The sequence below is a fragment of the Notothenia rossii genome, assembly GCF_949606895.1.
Source record: "Notothenia rossii genome assembly, chromosome: 5".
Classification (NCBI taxonomy): Eukaryota; Metazoa; Chordata; class Actinopteri; order Perciformes; family Nototheniidae; genus Notothenia; species Notothenia rossii.
In genome coordinates this window covers 37,961,246-37,974,830 of record NC_136903.1, presented here as the reverse complement: position 1 = coordinate 37,974,830, position 13,585 = coordinate 37,961,246, and the positions used below count along the sequence as shown (strand labels likewise).

General features: G+C 42.0%; 1 protein-coding gene and 1 long non-coding RNA gene across 3 annotated transcripts in view; one reads left to right on the top strand and one right to left on the bottom strand.

Moving 5' to 3' along the window:
- LOC307039601 (uncharacterized protein) overlaps window positions 1-5,299 on the bottom strand; it is a 64,862-nt gene extending 59,563 nt beyond the window's left edge. The window contains exons 1-2 of one of the 2 annotated variants that reach the window (XM_079681839.1): window positions 4,867-5,299; window positions 4,529-4,686 (exon numbers count right to left, since the gene is read on the bottom strand). In XM_079681839.1, the coding sequence (XP_079537965.1) occupies window positions 4,529-4,686; window positions 4,867-4,915 (207 nt within the window). In that variant the 5' untranslated portion in view covers window positions 4,916-5,299. Of the gene's footprint in view, window positions 1-4,528; window positions 4,718-4,866 lie in introns of those variants that run through there. The other variant, XR_013808269.1, reaches the window with a different exon arrangement.
- On the top strand, window positions 9-4,276 carry LOC307039603. Its single transcript, XR_013808270.1, has 3 exons — window positions 9-2,079; window positions 2,187-2,324; window positions 3,423-4,276. It is a non-coding gene; the product is annotated as an uncharacterized lncRNA (long non-coding RNA).
- Window positions 5,300-13,585: the final 8,286 nt, after the last annotated feature.

The following is a 13,585-nucleotide window of genomic DNA, read 5'->3' as shown; positions in this document are numbered from 1 at the left end:
GATTACTTTGTATTAATAATAGCAGTATGTGTAAAGGAAGCTGGAAATATGCAATGTGAAACCTTTTATTTGAAATAAAGATTCTGCTGGGAATATTCTTAAAGAACAATAGCTCAAGTGTCTGGAAGAGCTGCAGGCTAAATGAGTGCGCGATACTTTTGAACTGCTTGAGATCAGAGCTGATGTTTCACTCTTGTTATTATTGTTTGAGGTTAAGGTAACTCACATGTGTTATTTGTATAATCCAACTATAAAAAACTATATCTTAAAACTATCTTTATAAAATGCCAAAAGTATGTGAAACTTGCAAGGAGGGGTTTGTTATCTCGAATGTAAGGGTCGCCTCTGGCTCGCGCTGATTGGCTGTCTTTTCTAAGTGGAGGACCCCTCGGGGGGGCAGCCGCATAGCTCCTCCTGGGGTTTTGGATATAAGCCTATATTTTCTTTAGACCAGCCTCTTCTTTTCTTCAAACTGACCAGATCCGTGAGATTGGAGGAAGAGCAGGAAGTACTTCCTTTGTATTTGTATTTGTATTGTTACTTTTTTATCATTAAAACAAGATTATTGTTTAACTTGCATTCTGGTGTTTCTTAATCCCTTCCTTTTTACGAATTTACCCAGCTTACCAAACGACACGCGGAGACGAGGTTGGTTTTAAACATCCTCCAAATCTCCAACACAGCTCAGCTGATTTTGGATTGATGGCAAAGGGAGAGGGACTTAAGTGAGAGTGTAAACACAAGGTAAGTTTAATACTACTGTTTTATATAAGTAAGCATACTAAACATGTATTCTATCACTGTATTATATAAGTAATCTTTTTAGTAACCTACTGTATGGCAGGTGGAGGGGCAGTGATGTTACAGGTGGAGGAGCAAGACTGCAAACTCACAAGACAGAGAAATCAAAGTTTGTTCTCCAGAGAAGAGGTTGATTTCACTTCAATTTTTTATTTCATATTTTCTAAAGAGGTAGAAATGGCACAAAAAAAACTTGAGAGGTGTAACCGAGACAACTGTAACAACATGAGTAGAGAGCCACCAAGGTTTTTCAAGTCCCTCTCTCACTCCATTTTGCCAACCCAAACTTCCAGGTACATGACGGGACACTTTGCTTGTTTTTGTTGTTTGCGCTCCTCTGGCTGGGTGCTGGCAGGTGGAGGGCAGTAATGTTATGGGTGGAGGGGCAGTGATGTTAGCTGGGTGCTGGCAGGTGGAAGAGCAATGTTTAGTCCAAATATTTCCATTGCAACGACCAATAGAAATGATTGCAGCTGTGGATCTGTTTGGGGGTTGCTGGATGTGGTAGCTTGGCTGCTGTTGTTCCTTTTCACCTTTTTGGATTGGCTCTTGCTTCCAAAATGGCCATCTTTTAATTTTTTTTTTTTTCTGTCATTTCTGATTTGTTTGGCCTCAATTCTCAGCCTCAGCCGTATTAATCTTTTTACGAGTTTTTGTTGTACTCCACAGCATGACGGCAGCCTGCTAGAGAGGGCCTGAGCTTCTTTCTCCAAGACACCCACTGCATTGGGGAGCTGCATGAGGGAGGAACCAGTCTTGGTCCTAAATAGTTCCTCAATCTGGTGAATGAAGTCAAAGGCTTCTTGGGAGGGACGACAAAGAGCACCTGCCTTGAAGTCTTTCAAGTCCACTAACAAGCTGTTGTCACCAGAAGGACTCTCATCATGGTGCTCTGTTGCAATTTAGCATTTTTCACAGATGCTGGCAAACTTGATGATTTTGTGGACAATGTAGCCTGCAAGATGGAAGAGAATACATTTCTCAGTTTTTGTGAGGTCAGGTGCAGCTGCTCTGTTCACCGCCATCAGCTGTTCCACTCTGACTGATGGAGTGATTTTTGGCTCCCCTGTGTCCAGGAAGTCTGCCAAAAAGCTACTGTGGTCTTTCTGATAGCTCCCAGAGCTGATGGTGGTGAGGAACTGCCCCACAGATATGATTCTCAGTGCATGATGGAATTCCACTGGAGTTGGGACAGGATTTTTAGACCTCACACAGCTGACTGTATTTTCAAGGCAGTCTTGTTTGAACCTTGACGTTAACACAAACCTGTGTCCTTGTGTAAGCATCTCCTCTTGTATGGCCAAAATTGATGTTGTTGCCATTATCACCCCTGTTTGAACAGGCTTCCAACCTCCCTTTTGACCTATCTTTATCCCACGAAACAGATGGACGATGTTCTGGAGGACGGTGATGGCCTTTTTGTACTCCTCCATCTTGAGCCTGCTCAGGGCTGTAATTGGATGGCGGGATGACATGAGATCAAACCAACGATCAACCTGCTCCAGGAACCACGCTGTCGTCAGGTAGGACAGAGGGCGGTTTTCTTGCAGCACCATGTATTTCAGCCCAGCACTTGTAGCCTTACTGAACACATTTAGAGCAAGACCAACCTTCATCTTATCAAAGTGACTTGGCTCGATGGCTGCAGCTGAAAGATGGGGAGCTATTTTTAATGCCATCCCTTCCTGAAAGGTCAATAAGTCCTTAATGGGGACCACAGAAACCTCGTTAGAGGGGAGGTTCTCTCTGTAAACAACATCCTCAGGAATTATGAAGACCTGCCCACGGACAAGGGCACTTTTTAGATTTTTTACCAGATGTGGGACATCGGGCATGAAATAAAGCTGCCTGTCTGGTTTTGCTGGATGTGGCACCGATGTTTTATTTTGGTCCACCCCAAAGGATTTCCACATGGCTCGGTTAGGGCTACCCATGTCGGTGGTGACATCAAGCACATGTAGCCCTATTGATGCTGCCCTCTGTATTATATCAATAATTATTGGCCTGTACTCTGCTCCATTGGTAGAATTGCCAGTGTAATGATATGCCACTACTTGCTTCCACCGTGTTGTGTTTCCAGCCAACATAAACACACAAGCATGTGTTGCCACTCCAGTGTGACCTGGTAAAGTCACATCACCGTACAGTTTGCCTGTAATCATGTCCAACTCCACACTTGGTGTGATTGCCATTTCATCCAAGGTCATCACACACTCCCTTTCAAGGTCTGTCAACCTATCTGCCTTCAATTTTAGGAAATCAAAGACCTCTGTCAACACACCAGGCTCAAACTTAACACATTGCATCCTTCTTTGCAGTGTCCTTAATCCTGGAAGGGGAATCTGCAATTCCTGCAGAGTTTTGTAACACGTTGGTCCGCACGCAAAGCGAATTTTTAAAGCCTTCTTAATTGTCTCATTGCTCCATTTCATCCCCTTTGTGGTGAGTCTGCCTAATGCTTTAAGTTGGTCTTTTGAAAATGTTTTCTTATATTTCTTGTCCCTAATTTTCATTGTGTTCTTGAGAGCTGCATTTTCCTTCCTGATTTTTGTTAGTGCAGCCTTTGCTTTTTTGGTGATTCCTTCTTGGCTCTTTAATTTTCTCTTTAATTTTTTTAATAGATCTGTTTGACTGGCTGCTGGTTCCCTCGTATGCTGACTGGCTGCTGGTTCCCTCGTATGCTGACTGGCTGCTGGTTCCCTCGTATGCTTACTGGCTGCTGGTTCCCTCGTATGCTGACTGGCTGCTGGCTGAGTGGGTGGTGTCCGCCCTCCCTGTCTCTCCTCACTAGCCATGTCCTCTCTTTCTTCACCCTCACTTTCCTTTCTCTCAGTCTCCTCATCCCTTCTTCCCTCAATCTTTGAGACTAATGTAAGTAGAAGACATGGCACTGTAGATTTTCGAACATTTAAAATATTATACCACTTAAAAATAAGAAATATGACTTTTGTTACTAAGAGTTCATACTTATTATACCTGTGTCACCTTTCACACTATAGCTGTGATCATGAGCTATGGGCTTTGTAGATACAGGTCCCGGGGTGAATCGTGGTGCAGGGGCCCTTCTGTTTTTGACCACAGGGCGATGCACGAAGATGGTGGGTATAGCCTCTGCTCTCAGCCTAGTCTTGCCCTTTTTTTGTCTTGACAAACTGGTCTGCATCAAAATGTGCCTGCGGAGTGACTTGAGGTTACTTCACACACAGAACAACTCAGTTTTGTCTGCCCACATACATATTCCATAGTGGTTGAATACACGGTATTAGGAAACACTTTATACTTACTGGACATGTTATACTCATTACATACTGTATATAAAATATGACCAAGAATGTGAGACAACTTTATAGAAATTAATATCACATCTGTTACTGATGCCATTTGTCATACTTTGTTAAACTCACAAATAATAAAGTTCCATAACTTCAGTTGGGAACAAAGACCACACCTTATCTCCCAAGGCAATTTCCCATCCAATAGGTGTGCTATATAGGTGTGTATAACCCTTTCTCCTGTCTGTTACTCCCTCTTTCAGCACAAGAACCAGAGGGGGATTCAATGGAGCCTGAATACCTGCACTGAGACCCTCACCCTGCACCCTGAGTCTCAACTCTGTGTTTTTCAAGCCTTTCCCTGTTTTTTTGTATTAAACAAAACATTAAGCTTTCCCAATGGTGTGGTTTTCGTTTTGTGAAAAAGTGCAAATGCAGTGTTTGTATATAATTACCTCACATATTTTTTTGCTGTTGGTCGTGAAATTGCTCCTGCTGACTTGAGCCAGCCATTTTTTCCTCCGCTCTGTGTCAGTGGGGAAGCCGTACATTCGTACTCCTTTCTCGGAGCGATTTGAGCATCCCCAGGCAGCACAGCAAACCATGGTGGCGACTAGGAGGCAGCACAGCAAACCAGGACAACACGGAGGAAAAGACACAGACAAACTGCATGATATGCTATTCAATTTTTATTGAATTCCATGTATTTGCAATGGATGTTCCTAAAACAACACATTTAACATCATCATCATCATGCTGCTGCTGCTGCTGCTGCTAGTCCTTTGATAGTCACCTGTCGGTCTCCTGTCCTTTCTGAAAGCCATAAAGATGACATTAGTCATTTCGATAACTTGTGTCCTCAATTACCATGGGATTACTGAAACTACCATGAATTTAAGAAAATGGTAGAAATGAATCTAATCTGAATTTTGAAGCATTCCTTTAGATCCCCTCCCTCTAAATATATCAATAAACATTAGAAAGTGATGCTCCTGACTACTATACAAGTTTAAGAAGATAATATTGGTTTGAAAGAATTCAAAGCTATAAATAAACAGCAACAGGCTCTTTAACCAAGGCACTGTTAGCCTAACATGTAAACTAGTTGTTCACACTAATCCTAATATTATCACTTAATATTAGCAAATTCTATTTTATTTTTTAAAACATATTGATGTAAATACATACACATATCGATTTGTTGTATAAATATTGCAAACTCAAAACCTTTATTCACTAATAATTACCAAAAGTCGAAGTTCTATCTCCTTTTATCAATGCATTCACATTGCCCGCCATGAACTTCCGGGGAACGATTCTCGTCTGCATGAACCACGTGACGATAACCGTTTTGGACTTCCGCTGTCGTAACTCTTCTATCTATACGGCGCTGGGTTTAAAGTTTCACGTGCCAACGATGCTGCGGGAGCTTCGTTCTGATTGGCTAATGTACTTCTGTGCGATTTACCCTTTGTGACCTGGTTAATATGTGCCCAAACAGGAATGTATTGATAAATAATTAACTTTCATGGTAGCGGTGTTTGAACCAACCTCAGTCATGGGTTTGTTTTAAATACATACATTTAATACCCAATTAAGGCTGTCACAAAGGTATTGTTAACTGTGTTCGTTATTTTCGCGTCCAGGAGAGAAGGTTTAAAAAGGAGACTAATTGAGTCTCTGAGAAGGTTCAAATGGGTACTTTAATTAAAAGAAGCGCGGTAATGTTACAAGCAGAAGATGTTCAGAGAGAAGGATGTAAAGAGCACCCTCTCTGTGGTCGGCCGAGCAGAAGAGAGCCCACAAGCATTCGTCCTTCCCGCTTGTTGGCTGTTTGCTCCTCCTCTCTGGGGGCTGTGGTGACGTAGGAGACTTCCCCCCTCGGTCTTCTGTGTCCGATATTGCGTTAAACGGAGGATTTCAACATTTTACATTCATTGCTTACTTCCACATGCCCTTTCTCCTCCTTATCTCTTTCATAACTTTATATGTAATACATGTTAACGGCTTCAATAACCACTTTAATGATACTAATGGACGGTAGTCCCGGATGTCGTCACGAAGGATTTTCAGAATAAAAGCTTGGTATTGAGAACTTCCGTTTTTTTCCAGAATAAAATAGCATTTAAACTGACGGTATGTTTAAGCTGCACTCTGGCTGCACTATGCCATCAAAACATTGATTTTAACAGTATTCAAGGCATATATATTTATTTCATTAGTAAAAAAAAAAAAATCATCATAGAAAGCTAAAGTAAGGTTATAAAGTTGAGAATCCACAAAGCTCTTATCGGCTGCCAATTAGCTACTTTGAGTTATTTCTCTCTGTTAGAAACCTTCCTGAGAAAAGAAGACTTCTCGACTGCAGCCCAGTGAAGAACCCCCTTCCTGCTGCAACAACCCTCCATCAGCTGACGTCCCCCCTGCAGTCACTGTGGAGGACTCCATGTCCCAGACAGCAGACAGCAGGTGACGTCAGCTGCTCTGCGCTGCTTTAGGTTAGGGTAAGGTGACCAGATTTTCAAAATGAAAACCGGGGACATTTTGAGTTTTGCAGTCAATATATCATTAACATATCCAATTTTCTTCACTGTTTAAGAAAAAAGGGGGACAATTCTGGTTTAATGTAATTCGAACAATTGAACTGTTGGATACAAACAGAAGGAAGATAGCTCATATATGAGACTTCAAAGGTCTTTTATTTTGAAACTGTATATCAGATTGGCCAGATTCTCTCTGAGTGACTAGATGGGGTGTCCTGCTATCACCCTGGAGTGAAATAAGTCTTTGATAATTTGAAAGTTTTTTATTTATTCTTGTATAAAAATAGAAGGACAATAGCCCATATGAGATTTCAAAAGTATTTTATTTTGAAATTCTACATCAGATTGTCCGGATTTTCTCTGATTGACTAGATGGGGTCTCCTGCTATCACCCTGAAGTATTTGATTGACTTCGAATGACTCTTTGATTATGGACGGTTTCCATTAAATAATAATCAAAAATATAGATGGACAATAGATCTAATTTGAGATTTTAAACAGCATACATTTTAAATTGTGCTTCAGAAAGTAATGTTATTTTAGGAGTGTTGTGAGATGGCTTCAACATCAATTGAAATTAGTCACCCAGTGGAAATGTCAGATACTGTATGTCTTCATAACTGTATACTTACATTTGACATTCACTCAGTTATAATGTGGTAGTTATACGTAGTTTGTTTTGAATGATTATTGATCACATTATATAGTACATATTTCTTTTAGGTATATTTCTTGTTGACCGAGTAAACGCTTTCATTTTGAAGGCAGTTTTTACAGGCCTCTACCGTAATCCATAGGATATTCGCGCACCGCAATACAACGTGCTTTTGACTGTGTTTTCTGAAGTGGGGGCTGGCTTGACCACAGTCTGTTTACCCAGTATTTCCTGACATGAAACGTTGTATTTCACCTTACTATGTGTTTTTAACATATCAAAAACGGGGACATTTCCGGGGACAGTTTCAACCGGGGACAGCCCAATACAAACGGGGACTGTCCCCGGAAAACGGGGACATCTGGTAACCCTAGGTCAGGGTTGCAGTCCAAATTGTTTGACCTTTTCCAGCTTGTGCAGCTCGCATGTAAGTACATTTGGAGTGACAACTCATATTCCACAGCATGAAACAACTCCGGCAGGTTTTCACCTGAGAAACACATTCCATGACACTCGAGCTGTAAACGGTAAATGGGACACCTGCCGGAGAGGCATTGAATGTCCACGGATCAGAGGAAGCTACTCTGGTGACGTCAACGTATCCTGGTACTGCTGAGGAAACACCCTCTGTATAAAAAGCATGTAGGATGTTATGGTATCCCTAATAGGGTGGCTGATAAACAGAGTTTTCTCACATGCTGTAGAGCAGCGGTTTTCAAAGTGTGAGGCGCGCCTCCCCGGGGGGGCGCCAGAGAGCTTCAAGGGAGGCGCAGCGGGAGAATTTCAGCTAGTTAACTTCAGCTAACTTTATGCGAGTTAGGGTTAGGGTTAACCTAACCCAGGGGTCTGCAACCTCTTTGACTGAAAGAGCCATTTTGCTCCTTTTTCCCAAACATTTTTTTGGTCTGGAACTGCAAAACGTATTTCATAGCTTGATAGCATATAAAGTTGTATTTATTGTTATATCAGACAAAAACTACAGTTTTTTTGCATTTATTAGGCTATTTATTACATTATATAAAACTGTTAACCTCTAATAAGAAACAAAGAACTCCTATGAGGAGAATTAAAAATAATACACAGGCCTACTTTAAAATAAATTAAACACAGCACTTGGGGAGTCTTCTGCACATTTGAAGGAAAAAAATATATAATTAAAATGGGCCCACTTTGAAATAAATAAAACATATAGCTGCACCCTAAAAAGAGTTAAAGTTAGAGTAGGTAAGAATGGAGAAACCAGCTCGAGTGTGCTAGAATTTGAAAATACACAACTGGAAAAAATATGCCTCTTCCTTCAGACTTTCTTACAGAGCCCCTCCTCCAACACACAAGAACGCGCATGACCAATGAGGCCACGAGATAAGTTTGTGCACAGATGGAAGGCTGACAGGCAGGTAGGCCATCCAGTTATTTTTGTCGGGCCGGCTAAAATGATTGGTCGTGCTTTTTACAGCGCTACGGCTTCCAGAGATTAATTTTTGTATGTATTTATTGTCAAAGCATTTAATATATTCATTGCTATCGGGACATTAACCCTTTAACTGCCGGACCAAGAAAAAAGCTATGGACATTTTTTTTTTTTGCATTTTATTATCAAATGGGCCACAAATAAGCACAAACACATTTTTTTTCTTTCAATTTTGTCTTTATGAGCCTCTACCAAATGGTCGAGCTGGCCTTCTATGGTAAAAGTAACCATCATATACAGTACAGTATGTATATGCATCAAACTCAAATAAAACACAAACTCAAATACATTTGTTTCTTTTATGGAAAATGAGCAATATATACAACCAGATATATTCATAAAAGATAATAAATTATAATTGTAAAAAAGAAAAAATGAAAAAAGTCATGTGAAGTGTTTTTCATGATAAAAAAAATACTTGCTCATCTTACTGTATATGCTGAATTGGCCTAACAGGAAACCACTGGCCTAACAGCACATGTCCATATCCTGTGTTGGCCTAACTTGCTCATCTATGTGCAATTTTGGGCTGAATGCCATGCATGAAAGGTGCTATATAAATTATTATCACTCTTTCACTCTGAGACTCATAAGACAGTACTAGATTTAGTAATATTACCATGAATCTAGCCATTTATTTACCATATTTTATTGGAAAACATCTCTGAAACTCTGAAAAAGTCATATTGCTAGCTTACCATAAAAGGCCAATTTGACCGATTGGTTGAGCATATTTTCAAAAAAGAATTACACCCTTGTTAAAACTTTTTTTGTGCATCAAGTTATCTAATTATGTTCAGTCTGTGCCCTGCCACTAAAATATGTCAAAAATGATATGTTTACCTTACAAAAGTTGACCAAAAAGAGTGATTTCTTCAGCAGTGATTTTTAGCATTGTCAACTTTCTAAGTTGAAGCTAGCTGAAGGGCATTCTGTTTGAACCACAGTGACATCTAGAGGTTGTTTTGTGCATAACATGTCAACCAAAGGGTAGAGCTGGCTGAATCAGATGGAGTTAAACTTTTTTTTTTTTTTTTTTCAACAAGATATCGAGACCCGAAATGTGCTCTACCAAATGGTGGAGCTGGCAGTTAAACGGGAGCATTCCATGGTATATAACAAAAAGTGTTTTCTGAAATAAATGACATACCCCATTGAATTATGACTGAAGATTGTCAGCTGTCTTCCTCTCCCGTGTTGTTCCTCGATACGTAAAGGCTGCAGCACCGTTGACAACTTCTCTCTACATATCAAACATACCGGTGAACCAGCATCGTTTGCTGTGAAAGCATATAACTCTGTCCACACAGAATTAAATCCTGTGTTCCTCCGATACTTTTCTTTGATTTATCCATAGTTCGCTCATCGAGCCGGGGGTCAGGTTATTCGCCTCCAAGAAAAGGCGCTCGCGCGGGACCGTAGCAGGATGTGACGCATATTTTAGTTGACCTAATTAAAACCGTTTTGTTTTTTATTTATGTGTCACAGTATCACCTCAAAATACAAGATACGAAACATTTTCAACCATGCAACAAAATATAAATAGTCCTACAAATACTTTTATTTTATTTCCTTCTTATTTCCAAGCTCAAGGGAGCCAGAGCAGAGGGCTTAAAGGGCCGCATGCGGCTCGAGGGCCACGGGTGTCAACACCAGTGTCGGAGGCATCCACTTTGACCACGAAAGGGGCTGAAGGATCAGGGTGAGATAACACAGGAGCAGAGGAAAACAAACCCTTCAACCTAGCAAAAGCAGCCTCAGCTGCAGATGACCACACAAAGGGAAATTTAACTGAGGTGAGCTTGGTGAGTGGGGCGGCTGCTCGACTATAGTCACGAATAAACCTGCGGTAAAAATTGGCAAAACCAAGGAACCTTTGGAGTTGCTTTCTCGTTGTAGGATAGGGCCATTCGGCAACTGCCATTACTTTGGCAGGGTCGGCTCTGACCTGCTCCTTCTCCACCACAAAACCCAGGAATGAAACAGAGGAAACATGAAATGCACACTTCTCAGCCTTCACATAAAGTCTGTTCTCCAGCAGTCTCTGCAGCACCAACCTCATGTGTTGGACATTCTCTTGGGGGTCACGAGAGAAAATTAGGATATCATCAAGATACACAAAGACAAATCTGTTTAGCATATCACGAAGGACATCGTTAATGAGTGCCTGAAACACAACAGGGGCGTTAGTTAACCCAAAAGGCATAACTAAATATTCAAAATGTCCCAGGGGCGTCTTAAACGCAGTCTTCCACTCGTCTCCCTCCTTTATCCTTTCTAGGTGGTAGGCATTTCGGAGGTCCAACTTTGAGAAGATGGTGGCTTGATGGAGGAAACCAAAAGCTGAGTCTATGAGCGGGAAAGGATATTTATTCTTCTGTGATGTCATTCAAACCCCTGAAATCAATACAGGGGCGTAGTCTCTTATCCTTCTTGTCAACAAAAAAGAAGCCTGCCCCCAATGGAGAGCGAGAAGGGCGAATGAGACCAGTAGCAACAGAGTTAGTGATATAAGTCTCCATGGCCTCCCTCTCAGGCCTGGAGAGATTATAAAGTCTGCTCGAAGGTAAGGGAGCACCGGGGAGCAAGTTAATGCCACAGTCATAAGGTCGGTGAGGTGGTAGAGACAGGGCACGATCCTTGCTGAAGACCTCCTGGAGGTCATGATACTCGAAGGGAACTGACGTGAGGTCAACAGGTTTTGGGGGAACGGGTTTGGAAGTAACAGTGGTGGGTATGGCAAAGTGTAAACAGTGAGAGTGGCAGAACAAACTCCAACTGATGATAGATAAGGTGGCCCAGTCTATGTGTAAGCCAGGGGAGACCTAACACAAGCGGAGAGAGGAGTGAGGGAATGAGATAAAGGGAAATGTTCTCGTGATGATTACCTGAGTGTAACAGTGACACTGGGGCAGTACGGTGAGTTACACGGGCTAGGAGCCTACGATCAAGAGAAAAAATGTCCTTGGGCTCGGGAAGGGTTTCTGAGGGAAGCTTTGACTGGAAAACAACATTTTTCTCGAGCAGCGAGCTCATCCTTTAACTCCTCATTTAATCCACTGGAAAAAACTCCCTGTAGAGCCCTCTCACCCCACCAACTCTCTGCTGCAAGAATGCGGAAATCAATGGAATATGTGGAGACTGAATCTGAACCCTGACTTAAAGAAGGAGCCGGTTACCGGCCTGCTTACCCTGAAGCGGGTGGTCAAAAACTCGAAGCATCTCGATCTCAAACACAGGAAAGAAGTTATAGATAGCTGGATTACCCTTGGCTATGGCCACCGCCCACGCAGAGACCGTTTACCAGATAACAAACTCATAATGAAGGCTATCCTAGTTCTGTCAGAGGAGTAAGTTAAAGGCTGCTGATCAAAAACTGGAGCACTGGTGAAAAAACTGACTGCATGTCCCTGAATTACCTGAATACCTCACAGGGGTAGGGTGACCGGATGTCCTGCTTTGCTGCACAACATTTTCACGACTTTTGGTGCGTCCCACAAATTGAGACGATGTCCCGCATATTTCATTTTGATTGGCTGAAACGCTTTTCTTAAAATCTGATTTATCCAATAGCTGTTGAGAAAGCAGGGAAGGCTATCATCACAGGGCTGTGTTTGCTGTCAACAAACTGTAACACACGGTGGGTGCTGGTCAAGTGTTAACCAATGAGAGTAACTCACTCACACACACACACCCCTGTGTTTGCTGTCAATCAAACTGTAACACACAGCGGGTGCTGGTCAAGTGTTAAACAATGAGAGTAACTCATTCACACATACCCCCACGCGGCCCCGCCAAAGAACAACAACGAAAGTCAGTCAATATCGCAAGCGACGCAGCAGGTTATGGAAAATGGAGGAAACTGAAACTACAGCTAAAAAGAAAAGAAGATGCACATACAAGAAAGACTGGGAAGACACTTACCCGTGGGTGAAGCCAGTGCAGGGCGACTCTCAGAGAAATAGAGTAATTTTTCAATTTCACATGGCGGTGAATACGACGTCAAAAGACACTGAGAATGCGATTCTCACAAGAAACATGTCGCTCAAAAAGAGACATCCCACTCTATGGAGACATTCCTACTCAAACCACAAAATGATGGCCAGTGTTTACCATACAGTGCAACACTCCCAATCATACCAGTCAAATGACTGTGGTAACAAGCTAGCGCCGACCATTTTTCAAGACTCTGATATAGTAAAGAAAATGTCATGTGGTCGTACAAAAGCAGCATCCATAATAACAGATGTGCTTGCCCCTGCCTCTGTGGAGAGTTGTTTGAGTTAAAGGTCACATGTCATGGCCATTTCCACTGATCATAATTCCATTGTTGAGGTATACTAAAATAGAAAAATACTGTGCAATTTTCCAAACTCACATTGGTTTCGCATACAGCATCTCTGTAAAGTATGTGTATTCAGCAGTATTCACTTTCTCCACTAAACGGCTCGCTGCAGCTCCTCCCCCCCCTCCGTGATTTCCTTGTTTAGCGATACAGAGCCAAACACAGCCAAACTCAACCTGAACACACACAAAGTCACAGCCGAAATAAAAACAATAAGTGTGGCTTGATATTGAGTAAGAAAAAAGGTTTATAGATTGATAAACGCTCTGAGAATGGGTCTGCAGAGAGAATTTTGCGCGATCCCAACTGTCTGTTATCAGCCTGCAGCAGGGAGCAGAAATCAGCAGGGCTGCCTGCACTGAGTGTGTGTGTGTGGATTGGTCAATTTGGACCAATCAGCGGGGGCTTAACGTAACGGCTCCGCGGACGTAACGTAACGGCTCCACGGATTGGCCCATTTAGTTCCGGGTACGTGCTTTCGTAAGCACGAATTATCAA